At 41.6% G+C, this 21974-nt stretch overlaps 1 protein-coding gene and 1 non-coding gene across 2 annotated transcripts in view; both read left to right on the top strand.

The window, feature by feature from the left end:
- The first annotated feature begins 3779 nt into the window (after positions 1-3779).
- The window catches only part of Nap1l1 (nucleosome assembly protein 1 like 1), a 21483-nt gene continuing 3288 nt past the window's right edge, over positions 3780-21974 (top strand). The window contains exons 1-8 of the mRNA XM_021204275.2: positions 3780-3903; positions 11036-11072; positions 15278-15363; positions 16399-16501; positions 19780-19921; positions 20132-20212; positions 20762-20890; positions 21736-21847. Of these exons, the coding sequence (XP_021059934.1) occupies positions 11056-11072; positions 15278-15363; positions 16399-16501; positions 19780-19921; positions 20132-20212; positions 20762-20890; positions 21736-21847 (670 nt within the window). The 5' untranslated portion in view covers positions 3780-3903; positions 11036-11055. The remainder of the gene's footprint in view (positions 3904-11035; positions 11073-15277; positions 15364-16398; positions 16502-19779; positions 19922-20131; positions 20213-20761; positions 20891-21735; positions 21848-21974) is intronic.
- Positions 11244-11387, top strand: LOC115064713. Its single transcript, XR_003844545.1, has one exon. It is a non-coding gene; the product is annotated as a small nucleolar RNA SNORA48 (small nucleolar RNA).

Raw genomic sequence — 21974 nt, 5'->3', positions numbered from 1 at the left:
CAGAGCAAGTTCCAGGCAGGACTGCCCGGGCTACTCAGAGAGAAACCCTATCTTGGGGCAAAATAAAATAAAAACAGACAAGGTGCTGGGATTAAAGGCGTGTGCCACAAAGCCCGGCCCGTATATAATTTCTGAACTGTACAGGTTAACTCTGCTCCAGTCTAGTCCCACTAGAACACTACATACTTCTGCTGAAAGAATATAGCTGATTTTTTTTAAAAAAAATTCTAAATAATGAAATAATTCCAGATGCATAATTCTCAACATAGGAATAGAAGTAACATGAAAAGCCAAAGCAATGTAATGCCTTTCAAAGTTACTGATCTCACTGCAATCATCTTCAGTGGGAGTGAATTAGATAAAAATCCCAGACAAAGAACTCTAAAGAGCAATCTTATATTTAAAAAAAAAAAAATCAAAGAAAATAAATTCCTGAGTGAATCTCCAAAAAACAGCTGAGAGAAGGGAAGAAGAAGATGCAAAGTGAGAAAGAGGAATTCAGTCCACAGAAGTGTTGAAGAAAAACCAAACAGTGAACTGGAAAGGAAAACACAGTATGTCAGGGATAGTGAGCTGCTGGGAGAGACTTACCACTCAGAGGATCAAAGAGACCACAGAATATCTAGGCTTGAAGACAAGGAGGAAGAGTTGGAACATTCTGACAAGGGCAGTTGCAATGAATATTTGCAAGTGAAGATGTGTGGACAGAGGGATATACTGTGGGACATACTGACACACTACAGCTTCCACAATGAGATGTGTTCTATGCTTTGTTTTGTGTGTGTGTGTGTGTGTGTGTGTGTGATTCTGGGGGAGAGGTTGCAAGGATGAAGGGCAGATATGAGGGGACAGGGAGAGTTATAAGAATGTCAAGAACTTTGAGCTACTGTGAAAAGAATCAAATCTGAAAAAGAAAATAACAACAGTGCCATGCACGTCGTCATCATGACTGGAATTTCCTAAAGGCCGAGGGAGCAAATCACCACCAGATCTAGGAATTCTTTAAAAGGGTTGATGCTCACGGGTACTGGTGACGTAACTGACCTTTCGGAAGTAACGAAAAACACGGAATGGTTTTTGACATTTTATCAAATACAGTATCACCATGTTCTCTTTCTTGGCCAAAATTCGACATTAAGAATGCAATACTGGGGGCTGGCGAGATGGCTCAGTGGTTAAGAGCACCAATGGCTCTTCCGAAGGTCCTGAGTTCAAATCCCAGTCAACCATATGGTGGCTCACAACCATCCTTAACGAAATCTGATGCCCTCTTCTGGAGTGTCTGAAGATAGCTACAGTGTACTTACATATAATAAATAAATAAATCTTAAAAAAAAAAAAGAATGCAATACTGATTGTCTAACTAAGTAATGATCTTTTGTTTCATTTTGTTTTCATTACTAAGAGCTGATTTTAAACCATGGTTGGCAGCTCATGCCTTTAATCCTAGCACTGGGGAGGCACAGGCCTACTGATCTCTATACTACCTAGGGAGTAAGTTCTAGGACAGCCAGAGTCCCATAGGGAGGCCCTGTCTCAGTAAGTAAATGACAAAGAGAGAGTGACATTTAGAACAGAGGTGGTTTGATAGCCAAAAAGAGTGAGTTATGAGTAAGTCCGGATTCAGTTGACAAAATACTCGATACCAACTTGCTTTACTTTTTTTTAATGGCGGTGAAAATGTGCCGAATTGAAAGGACGTTAGGAAGGATTTATTGTGGCTCAGAGTTTGAGGGTGCAATCTGTCTTTCACATGGGGGACAGCATGGTGACACTTACCACACTGCATCTGATCAAGAGCTAAAAGGCAGTTCATGATGGTGCTCCGCTTGCATTCTCTTTCCTATTCAGTTCAAGACAGCCCATGTATGGATGCCACCAACCCAAAAGGGGAACTTCCCACTTCAACGAACACAAGTTAGAGACGCCCTCACAGACACACCCAGGCTTTTCTCCTAGGCACTGCCATATCGATACTGGCTGCCATACAACTCATTTCATGATGGGGGTCTGGGCTTGACTTTTTTTCCGAAACGTGAATTCCATGACTTGGCAAAAAGGAGGTGATCATTTGAGCAGTTCTGGATTCGATCCTAGATTTCCCATGTGACCTTGAACAACTTGACTAATGCTAATTACAGACATTTTTGAAGTTTCAGGGAAACTAATAGATGTCCCAGAATCTTTCCTTTAAAAACAAACAAACAAATAAACAAAAAACCAAAAAACCTCTGACGAGTCCAAAAGCTTTGTTTAGCTTTAAGATAGGGTCTCACTAAGTAGCCAGGCTGCAGTAGAGTTCAAAATCCTCCTGTCTATCTCCAGAGTTCTGGCTTAACTGGCGTGTGACACCACACTCCACTTTCCCCCAGAGAACTGTGTGTGCATTCCACATACTGATAGTTATCTTCTTGGAAATTAACAGTGATTTTTTTTTTTTTTTTTCCTGCTACAGGGCCTTAAATATTCCGTGCTGACCTGGAACTCTCTATGACCCTAAATTCCTTATCCCTGTGCCTCCAGCTCTGCAGGGCTGCAACTCCAGAAGCATGACGCCATGTGTGGGTTATGTGATGCTGTGGTTTGAATCTGGGGCCTTCATGCATCTTAGGCAGGCACTCTTACCAAATGAGCTATATCCAAAGGCCTCAAAGAGTAGTTATTCTTTCACTAAAATAATAATAGTACATAGCCTTTTGTATGCACAGACTACTTTTTGCCAAGTTCTTCCATGCCTGATTTCACAACAGATAACCAGATTCTCCTGTCTGTCTGTTTGTATTTCCAGTGTTGCCCTATCTCATGATGTGTAGTGTCTGGAAGACTCCGGGGAGGGCTTGTGGGAGGGTGGGAATGTAAAATGTGGACAGTGCCTTAGTCTTATAGACAGATTAACCTCCCACCATGAAGACCACACTTGGAGCACGGCTGTTTTGACGATCTCGCATTGTGACACACAGCCACTCTCCGAAAGATTTAAAATCTGATACCTGAAAGGGCCTCACAGTATGTCCCTGCCTAAAAAAAACGAAACCCCAAAGCACCAAACATAAAGAGTTCACAGAACAGGTGATTCATAGTCGATTGAAAAGTAGTTGCAAGATTTCATAAGCTTAAGGGTTGATTTACTTGTTCAAGAAGATGAAAAACTGGTATGCTGATTATTTTCATTATAAAGCAGTAAGAATACGCAAAAAATACACTCTTTGCTTCCATCAAATGAACTAAAGCAGAGAGGAAGGGTTGCGTATCAGGTAAACGTGATGTGGAACACCCTAAAAGGCGTAGAGACACCCTGAGTTAGAAGCAAAACCGGCTAAAGACGCCGCCACGGTGGTCACAAGGAAAGAGCTGTAGTTCTCAGCTAGGGTGGGAAAATGGTTTCAGAGGACCGGGTGTGTGGGGGGAAAGGAGTGAAGGGATTAGGCCTGGATGCGGGTGGGAATCCCAGCCAGGATACTGCAAGCCTGCCACTAGGCTGCTGTCGCTAACCCAGGGGGCCAGGAGAACCAGGAGCGGGATATACCGGTCGTCGCTGTGGGGTTGGGATTTCCACCCCAGCGGAGAAGGGGAGAAGAGATGGCGAGCACGAGACTGCCACTGGCGGGAAGTCTAAGGTGCGGGGGAAGAAGGACGGCTCTGTAACCAGGCAACAAGGCCCGGGCCCGCCTCCCGCTCCCGTTGCTAGGCAACGCCGAGGCCAGGGGGAGGGCGTCGGAGCAGCCCTACGTGCTGACGCTAATTGTATATGAGCGCGAGCGGCGGGCTCTCGGGTCTTTTTTAGCGCCATCTGCTCGCGGCGCCGCCTCCTGCTCCTCCCGTCGTCGCTGCCGCTGCCGCCGCCCTGAGTCACTGACTGCGCAGCTCCGGCCGCCCGGCTCCGCGTCCGAGCCTCCTGGAACGGTAACGGCTGGGGAACCGGGAGGGCCGGGTGGCGGGGGCCTGCGAGGTGGCGGGCTGAGGCCGCGGGGTGAGCGCTCCGGAGCGGCCATGCGGCCTGAGGGACCCCGGGGAGCGCCGGCGGCTGCGGGGCGCGCGGGACGGCGAGGCCGCGGGAGAGCGAAGGAAGAGGAGGAGGCCACGCCGCGGGGCGCCCTGGGGCGCCCGGCCGCCTCTGCCTCGGTGGAGCCCACCGCGAGGGCGACCCCCCGCGAGGCGGGCCGCGGGGATGGGGGACATGGAAGGAACGGTGGCCGCGCGAGTTCCGCCCGCAGGGAGGGGCTGCGCAGGCCGCGCGGCCTCGGCGCGCAGGAGCCGGGGCACGTGGGGACCGCGCCGCGGGCGGCCGGAGACCCCTGCCGGGGCCCACCCGACACCTCTGTCGGAGTTGGAGGAGGAGGAGGGGTCGTCTCGAGTACCAGTCCCGCCACGGTCTCACCGGCTCCCCGGGTCTTCCTGGAGGAAAATGGGCTAGCGGATGGGAGGATGGAGGGGCGAGCAGCCTCCGCCGCCAGGGTTGTAAGGGGTTAACACGTGCAAAGCAAGCGTTCAGCTTAGCCATTTATTATTATTATTTTTTAACAAAAGATCTGTTTTGTGTCTCACAGGTACAGTTAGAACTTCGATGGGTACCGTGGCCGGGGTATATATGTGTGGAGAGACTTTATCCTAGTCTCCTTAAACCTCCAGATGGTTCTGAGACGAAAAATAAGGGCTGGCTTGTTGGGGGTGGGGAGTAGGGTTCGAGTTTAATAAAATAGACCAATAGCGCGGTTCTTCCCTTCAGGAAGCCTCCCCTCTCCCCAGAATTCTCACTAGGGATGAAGTGGAAGGACCATGGGGGTGGAACAAGGCATTAATAATATACTGACCAAGCTCAGTGCGCCACATTTCTGTAAAGATCTCAGGAGTGGCATTGGAGGGAGGGCGGAGACAGGTCCTGTCCTGAGGGCAGGGCTTCCCAGACTAAAAGGATGCACCAGGCTCACAGGCTGTCTCCGAGGACTACCAACTTAAGGCTGTCTTGTCTCTAAATTCCAAAATGGGAAACGTTTGAAACCCCAACACCTCTAATTTCAGGAGAGCCAACATAGAGTTTACCACTTTTGAAAATAGATGCCATCAAAACACCTTTCCAAACTTAATATCCAAGGGATATTTTGGATTAGAGGAGTGCCTAAAATTTAAATATTTTTGTTTTTTGATTCCCCCCACCCCAGACAGGGTTTCTCTGTGTAGCCTGGCTGTCCTAGAACTCATTTTGTAGACCAAAGCTGGCCTGGAACTCAGAAATCCACCTGCCTCTGCCTCCCAAGTGCTGGGATTAAAGGTTTGGGCCATCACTGCCCTGCCAAATTTAATTTATTTTAAAACTACCAGTAAATGGGGGGGAGGTTTCAGTGGTTTTGGGGGATTCTTATCTTTCAAACATGTTTATGGTTGAATATCCCAGATTTAAACTGTACAACTGCTTTAACTCTGGATTGGAGGGATTTAATTTAGCATTAGTAGGGATTTAGACATCTGTCATCAAATCTTGACTTAATAGGTGTTCTTCTCAAGTCAGCGTTCAGATTATTAAATAAAAGTTGAAACATGTCAACAAGAAAAGTTATGTCAGGTTTATCTGTTGCAAAAATACCTGTTTTGTTTTTGGTCTTTGGCCCTATAATTGACAATTTAATACTGATTGTGGCACCTGACTTGCCCTTTCATGAGATTTAAAACAAAATTCTTGGCAGAGCCAGTGTGTCTAAAATTCTATAGTTAATTTCCTTATTTGTTTGCTTGTATTGGCTTCAGGTGACCTAGGCCAATACAAGAAAGGGGCTAAAAAAGATCTGATGATGTCAAAATACATTATTTAGTTCAGTTAAAGTTCTCAAATGATTAAAGACTCCTAGAGAAATTCTGACCTGGATCTCATACCATGAGCACATAAGTGATTGACTTGTCTGCGTGTGAAATGCTAAGCTGAGAGGACTGGGAAGAAAGTTGGAAAAGCTTAAGGTCATTTTATGATCTGCTTTACAGAAAACCGCCTATTAGAATTGGTTAAACTTGACTCAGCCAGTTATACTCAAGTAGCAAGTTTTGTTGTGTACACTAGGGGTAAGGTCTTGGGAGTGGCTGCCTCACACCTGCTTGTGGACAGCTGGACCACCACGTTACTGGGACACCTTGGGTTAGCAACTCATAGTAAAAATGTATAGTTTGGACTTTTTTACTTAAGTTTCACATTTTTATTTATTTTTAAGTGGAAAAGGAGTAATAATTTCTCTTGGTTTTTCGAGACAGGGTTTCTCTGTGTAGTGTCCTGGCTGTCCTCTAACTCAGAGGCTGTCCTGGAACTTAGAAATCCACCTGCCTCTGCCTCCTAAGTGCTGGGATTAAAGGCGTGCTCCACTACTACCTGGCTATAATTTTCTTAAAATAAATAAAATGCTACAGAGCTGGCTTTTAGAGGTCAAGAGCACTCTTGCAGAGGACCTGGGTTCAATTCCCAGCACCCACATTGTCTCTCACAACTGTAACTGGTCTGGTCCTAGGGCATCCAACACCAACATGGTATATGGACATAAATGTAAGCAAAAAGAAGGTTCCAAAACATTTTTTTTAGAGGGTGATACTACAGGGGAATACATGGTTAAATTGAGTGATTACTGAGGTCATTTGAGCAGGTCTAGTGTGGTGAAAAGTTAGTTTAGGGTTACTTAGTTTTGCAGTGAAGACTTACAGGGTTGGTTTTATCTGCATTTTAAAGCTTAATTTTGTATGTGTGCATGTGTTACCTACATGTCTGTACCATGTGCATTCCTGTAAGGCTTAGAGGAGGGGTCTAATCCCTCTGGGATTGGAGTTTGAGACAATTGTAAGCTGCCAAGTGAGTACGGAGAGTCATCATCAGGTCGTGCAGGGAAAACAAGTGTTGTGAACATTAAGCTATCTCTAGCCCCTTTGTACTGAGTTTTAAAGGATGATGTCTGACTTGTGCTGGAAAGCAGTGTGAAATTCAAAAGCACTGTCCTGGGGCTTGCTCTGAGAGGCTACAGTGTAGTTAGGTGGGTTTGTTTCAGTATGGAATTTGCCTGCATGTATTTAAATAGCTGCTTAGAAGCCTTATCTTTGCATATATAAGTTATGTATGCCACATACTTGCATACGGATACATTGTTACTAGTGAGTGAGGGGTTTGGCCACCTTTGTAGGTGTGCATTGGCTGTTGGGTTGGGTAATACTCAGGGTGTAGAGATCTTTTAGATGGAAGGTAGTGTTCTGAAGTAGTTCATTTTGCTTGGGAGTTTAATACATGGCCAATTGTGACTTGACTTGCTATCAGTAGAATGGAAAAGTGAGTGTTTAAAAAATGGTGCTGTTAGCCGGGCCTGGTGGCGCAGGCCTTTAATCCCAGCACTCGGGAGGCAGAGGCAGGCGGATTTCTGAGTTCGAGGCCAGCCTGGTCTACCAAGTGAGTTCCAGGACAGCCAGAGCTATACAGAGAAACCCTGTCTCGGAAAAAAAAAAATGGTGCTGTTGAAACTTGAATTGGAGCCATATTTGGTGCTGAACCCTGAATTAATGAAACTTCCATAAGAACACATCTGAAATTCTTGGGATGGAATGAAGTCTGGGTGCGAGCAAGGTTCAAGTTATTTGAGTTTCCTGGTTTGTTATAGAACGATTGCCTGCTTCATCATGCAGTCACTATTTTTTTAAAGAGGAGACTTGTCTGGTGATTGATTATCTTGGGACATTTTCCGAAAATGATGTGTCAAAGGGTAGGTAAGCTAGTGGATGCTTGGATATCTGGCTACCAGAAAACCACAAACTGATCAGTGTTCTCTGGCGTCCTTTCTACTTCTGTGGAAGATTTTACGTAATTCAGATAAATTGATTTAAGGAAAATTAATTAGAAACCAGTATCCTTTCCCACTGAGATGGTCTGTACACTCTTGGGTTCATACTGTACCTTTTCTATCCCATTATGGTCTTGAGTTTTTCCCCCTAATGGTAAAATAGTGATATGGTTTGGTTAGGGTTGTATTTTATTTATCTCTAGTGATGGTGGGCTTGTTATTTAGCTGGTTAGTGACATACATCTGCTTTCACCTCTCTCAGGGTATCTGAGGCAGGAGGATCACTTAAGCTCGTAGTTTGAGTGCATCCTAAGCGCTAGTGGTACCTACCACGTGTAAAAAAATAATTTAGACACACACCCAACTCTGTCCCAAGTGTTTCTTAGATTATTAACCTAAAGCTATATGTAAGAGAATATGTCTAATGAGATTGCTTATTAACCAAAAGCTATATGTAAGAGAATATGTCTAATGAGATTGCTTGGAGGTATTTTTTTGCTTCCACTTGTCTGCTCTACCTTCATGTAATTTTCTTCATGTTTAAAGGCTGTTTTGGTTGCAGATAGTCTAAAACCATTGGTTGATACACTCAAGTGTCCAAGCAAGCATGTGTGCCACTGCCCGCCGCAACGCTTTGTCTTTTCACTGCTGCCTCAGCTGTTTATCTTCATTAGGAGAGATTTGTTGGGTTGCTTTAAACTGTGGATTGGTGTCTTTCGTTACTTCTAGAAATTTCTTAATGTGAATTTGTGTCTAGTCTCATATTTTGTTATATTCTAAATCTCTTGAGTACTTTCTCAGGCCTGCTTTGCAGCTTCCTTTGAACTGAATCCATTCCTCGCTGAACCTAATTTATTGTTAAGCCAACCTATTTAGCTTGGTGCCATGATTTTTATTCTGGAAGTTCTGTTAAGTTATTCTGTAAATTAGCTATCTTTAGTAGATGGCTGTTGTAGAGGGTGTTTTCTTCCTTCCTCCCTGAGATCAAACTCAGACCTTTGGAATGCTATGGGACCAGTCTTTGAATTAAATATTTGAGCCTTTGTAGTATGTAGTATAAGACTAGTTTTTGTTTTTACGAATTCCAGACTTAGGAAGATATCTTTCACTTACTATGGATATGAAAGTGCCAGTGAATACATTATCAGAGTCCACTAAGTTATAGCAGACAACATAGTAGAAGAAATTGGGCTATTAGTCCAGGAGAAATGGTTTATTATTTTTTTCTGGGGTATAGCATTTGGGGTCTGTAAAGGCTGGGAATTGAACCCAAGGCATTGCAGGGACACTGAGTTGCTTCCCTAAATGTGCCCAGGATATGGATAGCTCAGGGCTACTAAAACGGAGTTTCCATTCTTGGCTGTCGCATACCCATGTAATCTCATTTAAAGAAGAACTATAAAGCATTCAAGGCCATTGGCTCTGAACCGGCTTCTAAGCCAGTCCGAGTCAGTGCTGTGTGAGGTGCTGTCTCAGCACAGGGAGCTATTGAAATGCTGCAGGTTATTCGCTGCGACCACAGGGTCTGTGGCCTCCATGCTTACGTCCTGTCAACTCCTCTCAAATAATAAGTGAGTTGTTTGTTTGTGTTTTAAATTTGATAATGGCAGTTGACCTTTGGGCAAAAGTAGCTTCCGAAGACATCAGCTGTGAACTAAGGATTTCTTAACTGTTTTGCTAGGGCACAATTTTAAAACAAATTTTATTCTGTACTTTATATTTTCAAAAGCTGATCTCCTTAGTCTGTTGTCCCTAATCTGGATGGAAGTTTTTCACAAGAGATGAAAGAATACTGTTTTTCCTTGTGTGTCTATGGAGGCTCTCCCTGGGAACCAACCGAGGCTTACTGATTATTTAAGATGAATGGCTAGTGGCTCTCAGGATCTGCCTGTCTCAGCGCCTCCCTAGTGCTAGGATTCATTGCTGTCCTGTCTGCATGGGATAAGTGATGAGGGGCCAGCAGAGCTAAGATTCCTAGCACCAGTGGATAGCTGTAACTCCAGAGGCCCTCTTCTGGTTTCCTGCACACTCAGCCACATACCTGCACTCACATTATACGCCATATGACTAGCCACGTGTTTCTTAGTTCGTGCCAATACTGAGAGAGCAGAAATAACAAATACTACTTCTAGGCTTCAACTCTAAGGTGGTGTTTTTTTTGGTGATTCTGCATAGCTGTTTTGGTGGTTGGGCTGTCTTCAGTGCAGGGAAGCCATGTTCCAAAGGCTTGAGTGGAAGACTGAAGTCGCCCAGAGTAAGGTTGCGCTGCTGATCGGAACCACCTTTATGATGGTCACATGACTGAGAACTAACCCCATGCTGAAGCTGCTATAGTGTTGGGTTGCAATTGAAGCTTTCTTCATCCAAACCCTGAATCAGTAGTCATCCTTAGAAGCTTCCAGATGCTAAGAGAAATCTAAGGGTGGCTGTAAGAATTAGTTTTTTAGACAGTCTTCTATTTAATTCAGGCTGGCTTTCATCTCTTAATGCATTATCTGTGCCTAAGTACTGGGGCCAGTTTTCATAAAATAGCTGAACGAACTAATAGTTATACAATGCTGGAGTTATTAAAGACTCCAAGAGTCATAGAAAGGACAGTAGTTGAACAAAGTTTTGTTTTTGAAATGAATTTGAGTTAAATAATAGTTCGGGCTGGCAAGATGGCTTAGTAGGTTGTCTGCTACCTGACCTCAGATTTATCCCCAGGACCTGCATGGAAGGGAAAACCCGCTTCTGTAAATTGTCCTCTGAACTCTCACATGGTGCACGCACAATAAACTGTCATTTTAAAATACAGAGTGTAAAAAACAAAGTGAGTTCTCTGGGTGTGGTAGTACTTAGGTCTGGACATAGCCTGGGGATGGGGAAGCAGGGACTGACAGATCTCTGGGTTGAGATCTGCCAGGTCCATGCAGTTTCAAACCGCACAGGGTTACAATGAAGAATACCTGTGTTTTAAAGAATATCAAGGGCTAAGTAAAAATTGACCTTTCACTATCATTAAAAGTACTTGAGTAAAGGTCACTGATCTCTAAATCTACTAAATGTAGACTATATGGATTTATAAAACCTAGCCCCTTTTTTTGTATAATAGACTATGTTCTGTGATATTTTTTTCTTAACACGTGATTTTTAAAGGGAATATAAAATGACTAGATTTATTGATTCATAGGGTTTCACTTCAAATGTTTTACCTTTAAGCAACTCATGCTTGTTTTAACACTTCTTTTTTCTTGTAGATATTTGGAGTTCTTACAAGATGGCAGACATTGACAAGTAAGTGGGGACCTTGGTTCCTTCTCATACTTTGTTATGTAGTTAATAGGACAGATTGTAGGTTATGAAAGTGGATGGTGCTTATGTCCTTTGGTACCTGCTATACTATTGGAAGTTGAGTAGACTATCTACTCTAAAATACATTATATAATCCTTCAAATAGAGTAAACCACCCCCTGGCAATGGGCAAAGAGACACCTTGTTAATGGTGTTGTTCTTATATCAGCCAGGGGCAAAGTGGATGGCAGTCCTTTGTTCATCCTAGCTTGATGCCTGCCTTGGTGGCCAAAGCTGTTTCATGCCTAGGGCACAATACCCCCCCCCCCCCAACAGCCAGGAATGTGGCACATGCCTTTAATCCCAGCACTTGAAAGGCAGAGAGAGGTAGAAGTGTGAGAGTTTGGAAGCTAGCCTGATCTACATAGTTCCAGGACATCCAGAGCTGCATAGTGAGCCCCTGTCTCCAAGAATACCAAAAGGGAAAACCACAGTAAACCGTTTGTCAGTATTCTTAGAAAGTGCTGAGTGTGGTGATAGAGTGTAAATACTTGGGAGAATTTTTAGCATGTATATATTTCTCAAAACCTTAATAGCACTGATTACTACTACATGTGTGTAAACATGTAGAATTGAAACAGCAACAGTTTACATACAAGTTCAGGGTGGGAAGATGACTTCTCAGTTGTTACCTCTTAATTCACTTCATTGCTTTTCTTTAGAGTGTTAATGTTGACTTGGAGGAGGGTGGGTGGTACTAGGAATAGAATCTAGGGTTTCACACATGCTAGGTAAGTAAGTCCTCTGCCACCGAGCTGTCTTAGGCTCAGTGTTTGATTTTGAAGAACTGAATAGGAAGCACTGACTTATAGCAGTGTTGGGCTTTTTAGTGGTTTAAACTTGAGGCTCTACAAGGGTTTGTTCTGATGGCTTGGAACATAGGTGTAAGCATATTTTCATGTAGTATGTTTCAAGTGTGGACGGATGTCTTACAGGAGAGTGGTAGGCTGCACATATTTGTCACATGTAATGTGACAGTCTTACCATTAAAATTCAACACATTAAGATCGTCAGTGGCTCTTTAGATATCAAGAGCATGGAGTTTGTAGGACAGGAACTTTACCATAAAGTCAACAAATACAAAGCATGGATGACAATTTGGGCTCCATGTTTTTATACATTCTCGCTCACTTTGGAATAGGACAAGAAAGTTTATTACTTTGACATAGCATGACTGTAAGCTGTTCTTGCTTGATAGTTAAGCTATATATAGAATGCTAATGAACATTTTTATTGAATTTTGAAGGCACTGTTACCATTTTGCCTCCGGTGTGATACTGAAGTTCAAAGCCATAGTTCTGATCACTTACATTCTATTTCTTTTGATAAGTGTGTGTAATTTGGCTTTAGTTTTTAAAATGTCTAGTTGTTTTGTCTCACTGGTCACTTAATAGTAAGTAGCTTTATATCGGTGGGCCCTTTGATTCTGCCAAATTTAGTGGCTTTCAGTTGTCCTTTGTCTACTGGCTGTGTCTTCTCCTTCTGTAGCTCCTATTAGATGCTGTGTGCTACTCTATTATCTCCTAGCCAGTTTCTCATCTTTGTCTCTTTGCTCTTCTGTCTGGACAAATATGTAGAAACTTCTTTCCATTTGTGTTCTCAATTGATTTAGTTTTCTCTTGCTCTTTGTTTCTTTTTCTGGTTTCATTGACTGTCCTGTCTTTGAGTGTTTCCTTCTTATTTAGTCTTAATTAATCTTAAGTTTTCTTTTCTCCTTTTGTCTTAGACTTAATATGTAATAGGTTTTCCTAATGAGGTAGGGTCATCTGCTTGTTAAGATTGCTGTTGAGGGATCTGGATGAGAGCATTTAGAGACATTAACCGTAGTAGTTGATGAGAGAATAAGGCTTGGTGCAGGGTATTGTTACTGTGGGACTCCGGTAGAATGGCTCAGTGCTTGCTGTAAGAACTGCCCAGTGTCAGAGTGGGTCGCCTTGGTGAGCAGTGTCAGCATGTAGAGCTGCCTTTCAGTGCTGTGGGAATCAGCTTAGAAGGCAGCTAGGAAGGCCTTGAACATTTTATATATGTATATGTACATACGCACACACGCACGCACACGTGCGTGCGCCTAGTAGGCACTCAAAATGTCTGCTTCCTCAGGCCAAGCTGTGAGTTCCGTGTCCAGAGTAGAAAGTGCCATGATTCTGTGAGGACTTAGGGTCAGACTACTTAGTGTCTCCCCCAGGTTAGCCATCTCAATACCGTTAGCTGTGCTACTGCCCATCATGCTTACCCTTCACATTTCCTACTTAGACTTCAGTTCTCTCAATAAAGTTGACGCTTATGTTTTCTGGCTTCAAAGTCTTGCTGTTCTCCTTTCCTTGACGTTTAGTCTTAACTCTATCTTAAATAACACTTGAATGCTTTTCATGGTTTTGTTTTTAAGTTGATTTTAGAGTTATTTTATGTATGAGTGTTCTATCTGTATGTACACCTGCATGCCAGAAGAGGGCATCAACCCCATTACAAATGGTTGTGAGCTGTGGTTGTTATGAATTGAACTCGGGACCTCTGGAAGGTCTGAGCGAGCCATCTCTAGCTCCTTGATTTTGGAAGTATTAAATTAGGCACTATTATGTCAGTAGTTATCATTTTGTAAACAATTAGAAAACTGCAAGTTGATTACAACAGCTTGATTGTTCTCCCTGTTTAATTTTATATGGCAGTTGGGCCTGGGAGGTGAGAGAGAACCAGGAGACTGAGAAAAAAGGCCTGGTTACGAGTGAGTGCTTTAGGCATTTTGAGCCTTAAAACTACTCAAGTAGTTACTTCAGCTGTTTTGTTACTATGACTTACATTCTAATACTAAATTTGTAGTATTTATAGAACTAGAAGTAGACTAGATTTGACCCTATGATAACAGCTGGTGAAATTTTTTAAAGCCTTAAGATAGAGGCGTTGAGTAAATATTTGAAGATACTAAAGGAGCAGCTGATGCAAGCAACCTCTGACTCTGTATGCATGCACAGAAGATCATAGAGAGTCAGAGCCTGAGTTTCTAGGACCATAGACTTCTATTAGCTAAGTCTTTAATCCAGATATTAAATGAGGCCCATGTCCACCTGTAGTCCCAGTCAGCACTCTGGAGATTGAGGCAGGACCAGAGTGGCCTTGTAGGGTACCCAGTCAAAACCTTGTCAAACAAAACCCAGAGGAAAATTGTCCTTAATCTCACCCCCTCTACTGCTAGATGGACTCTTGATGAGAAAGATGTTACCTTTTGCCTAATGAAACCATCCTGGTTAAACTTGAAGCAGGATGTTGAGTCAAAGATAATATTCCTTCTCCATCTTTACTGTGAAGTTAAAAAAAAAGACAGTACCGTCCTGTAAGTGGCCATAAGCAGTAACAGGGTGTCTTGGTTTTTGTTGGTTGGTTGGTGTTTTGAGACATGGTTTCTATGTAGAGCCCTGCTTGTCCTCCTCTGTAGACTAGACTGGCCTTAAACTCATAGAAGTCCCCTGCCTCTGCCTCCTGACGACTAGCCAGGATCCTCTGTTTTAGAGCTAACACCTTCATTCTTAGATTTACTTAACATTTTCTGGGATATCTCACGGTCGAGTGTGGTTGCTGAAGCTGTAGTACCATTTTACAAGGGTTCCTACAGTTTTAAGTTACTTGTGTTGTATACAATCTCACTGCCACAGCTGCATGGTAACACATCTTATCAAAAACAAACAGGACAAAAGAACTCACTGCCGAGCATCAGGCCAGGTGGTGTAGGCCTGTGAACTCACCACTCAGGAAGATTGAGGCAGGAGGGTCAGAAAGTTGAAGCCCATGTTCAGCTACATAGGATGGACTGACTACATGAAAGAAATGTACAAAGCCAGCAGCAAGTAAATACCATTGCAAACCTCTCACCCTAGTTACCAAAGAGGCTAGGTACTGCTGCCCTGTTGAAATAAAGGTTCTTCATTAGTGATGCAAGAATGTAGTCTTTGGATATGGGTGGAAAGGTCACAAACTTAGTAAATACAGCTTGATGTTTCCACTGTGGTTGGCTAGTTAATACAAAGTTAGGAGACTGGATCACTGAATTTCTGTTCTGAAAGAAGCATATTTATTTAGACAGTCTATACAAGTTTCTCTAATCTTGTTTTGTAATTCATACATTTAAACTATGGTGTGATGCTATGACATTGTAGCAAAGAACAGTCTGAACTTGATCAAGATTTGGAAGATGTTGAAGAAGTAGAAGAAGAAGAAACGGGTGAAGAAACAAAAATCAAAGGTATTCTTTTAAATTACTTGAGCCAGTGATGGCTGGCACTTGTGTTCTAGAAGAGATTAGTGGGAACTGTTCCCCCTTCCCTGGACTTGTCCATTGTCCTCTGTCCTCTCATCCAGTCCTTGAGTTCAGTAACTGTGTGTATAGGACGCAGGGCACAAGGAAGATTGGAGAGTATAGTCACGGACGTTCCCACTGCTGCTGTCAGGAACTGAGCTTTGTCTAAATTGAGAAATACTGCAAGTGTTGGAAGTAGGCTTTACTTGGCAATGCTTCTAAGCTGTGGTTACTACTTTATTGTATAGAAAGCATTGTGTGTGTCTGTACTCTTGACACTAAAAGGGCAGTTGATAGTGTCCATGTAGTAATTTGTCCAGTAGTGCTGATGGAGTAGATGTGGTCCCCGGGTACTAAGGTGACTCCCTTTCGCTTTAGCCACATGGATTTTAACTGTGAGAGCAGAGTTCCTAATTGATGTTGCCAAATGCCTGTTGTTATAACTGTATCATTTAGTTACTGAACTATTATTAAAAGCTAGTTGGTCTCTAAGAATATAGCTGAAAAAAAGTTATAAATTTAGCTTATAATTTCAATATAATAAAAAGTCACTTTTTGGCCTTAGTTAAAACCTGTGACTATTTTGCTATATTATATTCTTAAGATTATACATGTACATAAAATATAGGCACATTTTGTTAGTGTTAAACAACTTCCATATTCCACCCCTTTATCTGGCCTGGTAAGTGTTGACTGCCCTCAGACTCCTGGATGAAGCTCTGGGCTTCCCTAAGGTGAAAGGTGGATGGAATTGAAGATAACAGAAACAGAAAAGATCATGTCCATTGAGCTTGTAGAAAGCCCTAGAGAAATCCTGTGCATTAGAGATCTTTGAAACCTGGAGTTCTCCATTTCTCCTCATCAGACCAGCATCTATGGGCCTGTTAGGAAGACTTCCATGATTGGATTGTCAGTGGAAAAGAAACAAAAGCAGAAACAATTTCATGAATCCCTCTTTCAATGCCCCTTTCTTTTTAAAAGCACGTCAGCTAACTGTTCAGATGATGCAAAATCCTCAGATTCTTGCAGCTCTTCAGGAAAGACTTGATGGTCTGGTAGACACACCAACAGGATACATTGAAAGGTACAAGATCTTTTTTTTTTTCCCTCCCCCTATCTTCCTTGTTTTATCTTTCTAAGTTTATCTGTGTGATCCTGGAAAGCTGATGTCTGTTAGTATCTAGTATAAAATTTGGGGGAGTTATGATGAAAACGTCTATTTAGATTGGGTCTTGACTTGCTTGGTTCATGTCTGTAGGTGGTGTATTGATCTTAGCCATTTCTGTGATTTGTTTAGAAGTTTGTTAAAATGTACAGAATTAGAAATACAGATTTCTGTTTTTAAAGACAGATTACTTCTTGTGATTTAAGGCTTAAAATTGCTGAGCTTTCTAGTTTTGAAGTCCCTGTGTTCTATCTTTCCATGCTTTCTGGAAATGTTTCCTGGTTCTGTGTCTCCTGGTCTTTTACCTCCTTTTCCTTTAATAGGACTATCTTGACCCAGAGTGTACTGGATGGATGCAGAGCACTTTGTATATACTCATAAGGAACTGTACGCTCTTTCCCTGTACCAATCTTGTAGCAAGATTCCTAGGAATGCTAGATGTTTAGTGTGAAGGTGGCTTTTTTCCATGTCTGCCAGAAGTTGGCATCCAGCTTTTGTAGTAGATTATTTTCTTGTAAACCCGTCTAGAAGGTGTGATCTTGTTTTACTTGCATTTTCTGGCAGCTGCTTTTCAGAACATGGATGGGCATGTTCTGAACATTGTGGTCCATTTGTACCCTTGGTCTGTTTTCTTACTGACATTACTTTCATTTGGTTAGAATATTTTATGGAAATCTTTGCATACTCATTTTCATCTAAGCATTGTAAAAATAGTAAACAGAAATCCTTAAGTTTTATATTAGCAAAATGGCTGGCCTGTTTTTCAATTTATTTTAGTGGTTTCAAATTGGTTTGTAAGTCTTAGCTCCTATATTCTTGTTGGCTAGTTTAATTTAGGTATTTTCATTCCTTCAAAGTCCAGGTAAACATCCATTTTTACTAAGTTCTTACAAAACTATATTAACTGAACTATTCCTTTTTTCTATTACACATTTAGACACTGCGACTTTGTAGTATGTGTTACTATCTGAGGGTGAGTTGCTTCCACCCAACTCTGCAGTTTTCATGGTCATCAAGACTCTTGTCACATGACCTCAGTAGATCTGGCAGACAACAAGATGCTTCTGTTCATACTGTCCTATCCTTGACCTTTGATTGACAGGGTTCTCAAGTTCTTTAATTCCTAAGGTTTGATATTGGTTGCATTCAGTTTCATGGATTGGCAAAGTAGTGTATCTTCTTACCATCCAACTTGTCTGTATACTTGTATTTACAGCACATACTATCTCAGGGTTGTGGTTTCTTCATAAAATATTGGTTCCATTCATTTCTGTATTTTGCATATGATATTCCTGCTGTGAATAGTGTTCTTGTATATTGTATTTCTGCTGTATAGAGAATTGCTGAGTTTTTCTTTTAAAAAATTATTAGTGTATCCAGTAGCATTGCTAAAATCATTGAATAATTTATAGTCCTGGCCGGCCTGGAACTTGCTTTGTAGACCAAGCTGACTTAAAATTCTCACAAATATGCCTGCCTTTGCCTTCCAAGTACTGGGAATAAAGGGATGTACTACTACCATGCCTGGCTAGCATTGTATTTTAAAATAAATTTGGTTTGTCCAAGTCTTCTTTTATGTTAATTTTGGTTTGCTATATTCTAAACATGTATGTAGGTTAGGTATAAAATAGGCACTTGTCTTGATCTTACTAATGTTTCCCCACCCCTCAGAAAGGGTTTCTCTGTTGCCCAGACTGGCCTTGAACTCAGATTACCTGCCTCTCCCCAGGTGCTGGGATTGAAGCCTGGGCTCAGGACCAGGCTCTTAGCTTTACCTTGGGCTTGTTTTGCGTTTCCTGCTGCTCTCTTCCCTTATTCCTGGCCGATTGTGTACTTCCTTAGCGTTGTCTCTCAGTCTAATCTGTCCTTCATGGCCTTCATGTGCGCATGTATACTTGCCCAAGGAGCCTAGGAAAGGTCCTAGAAGTTAAAGGAGGCAGTGAGCAACTCACTGTGGGTGCTGGGAACTGCACGAGCAGCAAACACTCTTGAGCAGCAAACACTCTTAAGTCACCGTGCCATCCCTTGTAGCTTGTAAATGCTGTCTAGGGGTGGGTAGCTTAGGAGGTAAACTATTTGGTACTCTTGTGATGCAAGCCTGATAGCTGAATTTAACACCTGGAACCCATACCAAGTGGAAGGAGAGAACCTTCTCACATCTCAGTGTGGTCCTTTGACTATGCACAGCTCCCCCAACTGGGCAATAATAATAATAAAATCTAAGTGCAGAGCAGAGACTACATCCTGGTGCTAATTAAGGTGTGATCATGCTGTTTGAGTTACCTGTACTTCCGTCTAATAACCTGGCTTGGTCTGGAAGTTTTAGGAAGGATGTGTTAAAATTAAGGATATGTAAAAACATGGGTTCCAGTTCTCACTGTAGAGTGGGTAAAATTTAAATTTATGGTGTATATGTGTACTCATGCCTTTATATTTTGTAGATTCTTTGACTATATTTTATTCTAACATTAAGATGCATATTCAAATTTTCACAGTTTGAATATGTGTTTTTATTTGGTATTATACGCTGAAGCATTAAGTTAAGATTTTCTTTAATTAATTTTTTTAAATGTGTAAGTGTTGGGCCTCCGTGAACACAGTGTGCAAATAAGAGGGCTTTGGATTCCCTGCGTCTGGAGTTACAGGTGGTTTACAAGTTCCATGTGGGTGCTGGTAATTAAACTGGGGTCTTTTACAAAGCAGTAAGTGTTTTTAACTATTGAGCCAACTTACCAGCCCAAGTTACTTCCTTAATTTTATTGGTCTATTTTGAGACATGAACTCTGTTTGATCTGGCCTCAGGCTCACGATGTAGCTTCTTGGCATTCCTTACTGTCTCTATAGATTCTGGGGAATCCGACTTAAGCTGTATAAGAAATAGGAAAAAACTGATCTGAGAGTGATAATAGTTGAATTTCTTAATTTTAACTACTTCAGTGGTTAGGTTAAGAATTATAAAAATTTGGAAAGAAAATTCAACCTGGCTTAAGGGTAGTTTTTGTTTGTCTGAATTTTTTTGTTTTGTTTCTATTGATTTATTCTACTTACTTTTATAATGAAAGGATCTGTATGTCTTTTGAATTTTAGTTACTTTAAATTCCTTGCTTCAACTCAGAAACTTACCCACTTCAATGTTTCAGTTTTAATGTATGGAAAGTGTGACTTGTGTTTTTCTATGATTTTCTGTAACTTTTCAGCTTGCCTAAGGTAGTCAAAAGACGAGTGAATGCTCTCAAGAATCTTCAAGTTAAATGTGCACAGATAGAAGCCAAATTCTATGAGGAAGTTCATGATCTTGAGAGAAAGTATGCTGTTCTCTATCAGCCTTTATTTGATAAGGTAATGGTTTATACTTCTTTGTAAGCTAACTCAGGAAACAAGCTTGCAGGAGGCTTGGTACTTCAGTCTCTCAATGGGATGGGTATTAGAGGAGTCTGAGAGGATCAGTGACAGTAAAAGCTGTGGTATTTATTTACTAATCAACTCAGAAACCAGGAGTGCCAAGTTTTGGGTGCTAATGTTTTTACATAAGCTGTCTTTTTATTTTAGCGATTTGAGATCATTAATGCAATCTATGAACCTACAGAAGAAGAATGTGAGTGGAAACCAGATGAGGAGGATGAAGTTTCGGTTAGTACCTTGTAGTTTCCTGTATTTTAGATGATAGGACGGACCAGAAGCAGTTTTTAACAGTAGCATTTATAAGCAACTTTGTAAGCACTGGAGATGGAACAACCTTTCTTAGGATAAGGTGCTATTCTTCAGCCCGGCAGTGCCTCCTTTTGTATGCATTTCAAGCGTTTCCTGTAGTTTCCTTTGACCGGAATGTTGGATGCTCTGCCTGCAGTGATGGATGACAGCTGAGGGAAGGCTGGCGCTGTGCTGTGGGACCGTGCTTCTTACTTTAGCTGCTTTGCAGGGAATAACCTGTGCTGTTTTGATTAAGGATTGCAAACTGAACAGTGGACAAGGTTTTGTTTGCTGTGGTTAAAGATCTTGTTATTGACTCTCTTCTGCATTTGAAAATGTTCCTAAAGTTTTTGATGTGGGTGGTGCTTCTTTCTAAGGTGGTTATGAGAGCATTGATTGCTATGGGATTGAAGTTTTCCAATGTTGATTGAAGGTTTATCAGAAGACTTATCACAGTAGTCATTCCGTTGTTTGCTGTCTTTTTTCAAGGAGGAGCTGAAAGAAAAGGCCAAGATTGAAGATGAGAAGAAAGATGAAGAAAAAGAAGACCCTAAAGGAATTCCTGAATTTTGGTTGACGGTTTTTAAGAATGTTGATTTGCTCAGTGATATGGTTCAGGTAATTTAATTCACAAAACCACCCATTAACCTAAAAGAACATTTTTTTATATCTGTGGTTTCCTTACTTACAGTTTTATATAAACAAAATTCAATTTTGGTTAATCAAAATATTTTTAAATTCATTAATGAAGTAGTGTCTGTGATCATTCTTAGTTGGTGCTTTCTCATTGTTTACAATACCTTCTTGTTTTCTGTGCTTAGTATCAAGGTAGGGTTGGTGAGAAAATACTAGTGTTTAATTTGTATTGAACTAAAAAATGTTTTCAGTTTGAAACTTGTTTTAATCCAGGGGGAATTTGCATCTTAAAATATAAAGCTACTTATCTCACTTATAAAAAACTAACACAGACGTTCACTTGTTTGGGAAATGGCCTTGTTCGTGAGCAGTTGCTGTCTGTGTGGTACTGGTGGCCTCGTTTGTGACTGCTGGGTTACAGTGGGAAGGACTGATCTTCAGGGATGAGTGTGGGTGCATTTCTGCTTTGCCACAGTAGAGAAGGAGCAAACAGCCTGAAACCGCAGCAGATAAGCAGGGAGTATTGTAAAATAAACAGAGCCTTTCTTAGACTTTTGTATTTTTCAGCCTGGGCAGGCACTGTGTTGAAGAACCACAGAGTGAGGGAGCTTAGTGTCAGACTTGTGGTGAAGAAGTTTTAGGGCTCATAGTTACTGTATAAAACTTCTGTAACAAGACATTCCCTATAGCCACAAGTTTCTGTGTGGTAACAGGACATTGACTCTAAAATGTAACAGACACTTGCCTATAGTCAGTAGTTTTTGTGTGGTTATAAAACATTGACCCTAAAATGCAAATTAAATGCTAATTGTTATTTTAATTTGAAGGAACATGATGAACCTATTCTGAAGCACTTGAAAGATATTAAAGTGAAGTTTTCGGATGCTGGCCAGCCTATGGTAAAAGAAGTTTTAAATATTTATAGTTTTGTAGTATGTTGTACAGATAAGTTTTAAACATGAAAGTCAAGAGTTTGGTGGAGTATGGATTAAATTGGACACTAGGCACTCTGAGTTAAGTGTGTGCGTGTTTGGTGGAGTATGGATTAAATTGGACACTAGGCACT

This window comes from Mus pahari, chromosome 9 (genome assembly GCF_900095145.1).
Source record: "Mus pahari chromosome 9, PAHARI_EIJ_v1.1, whole genome shotgun sequence".
Taxonomy (NCBI): domain Eukaryota; kingdom Metazoa; phylum Chordata; class Mammalia; order Rodentia; family Muridae; genus Mus; species Mus pahari.
Note: the sequence above shows the minus strand (reverse complement) of the source record. Positions and strands in the feature narration are given on the sequence as shown.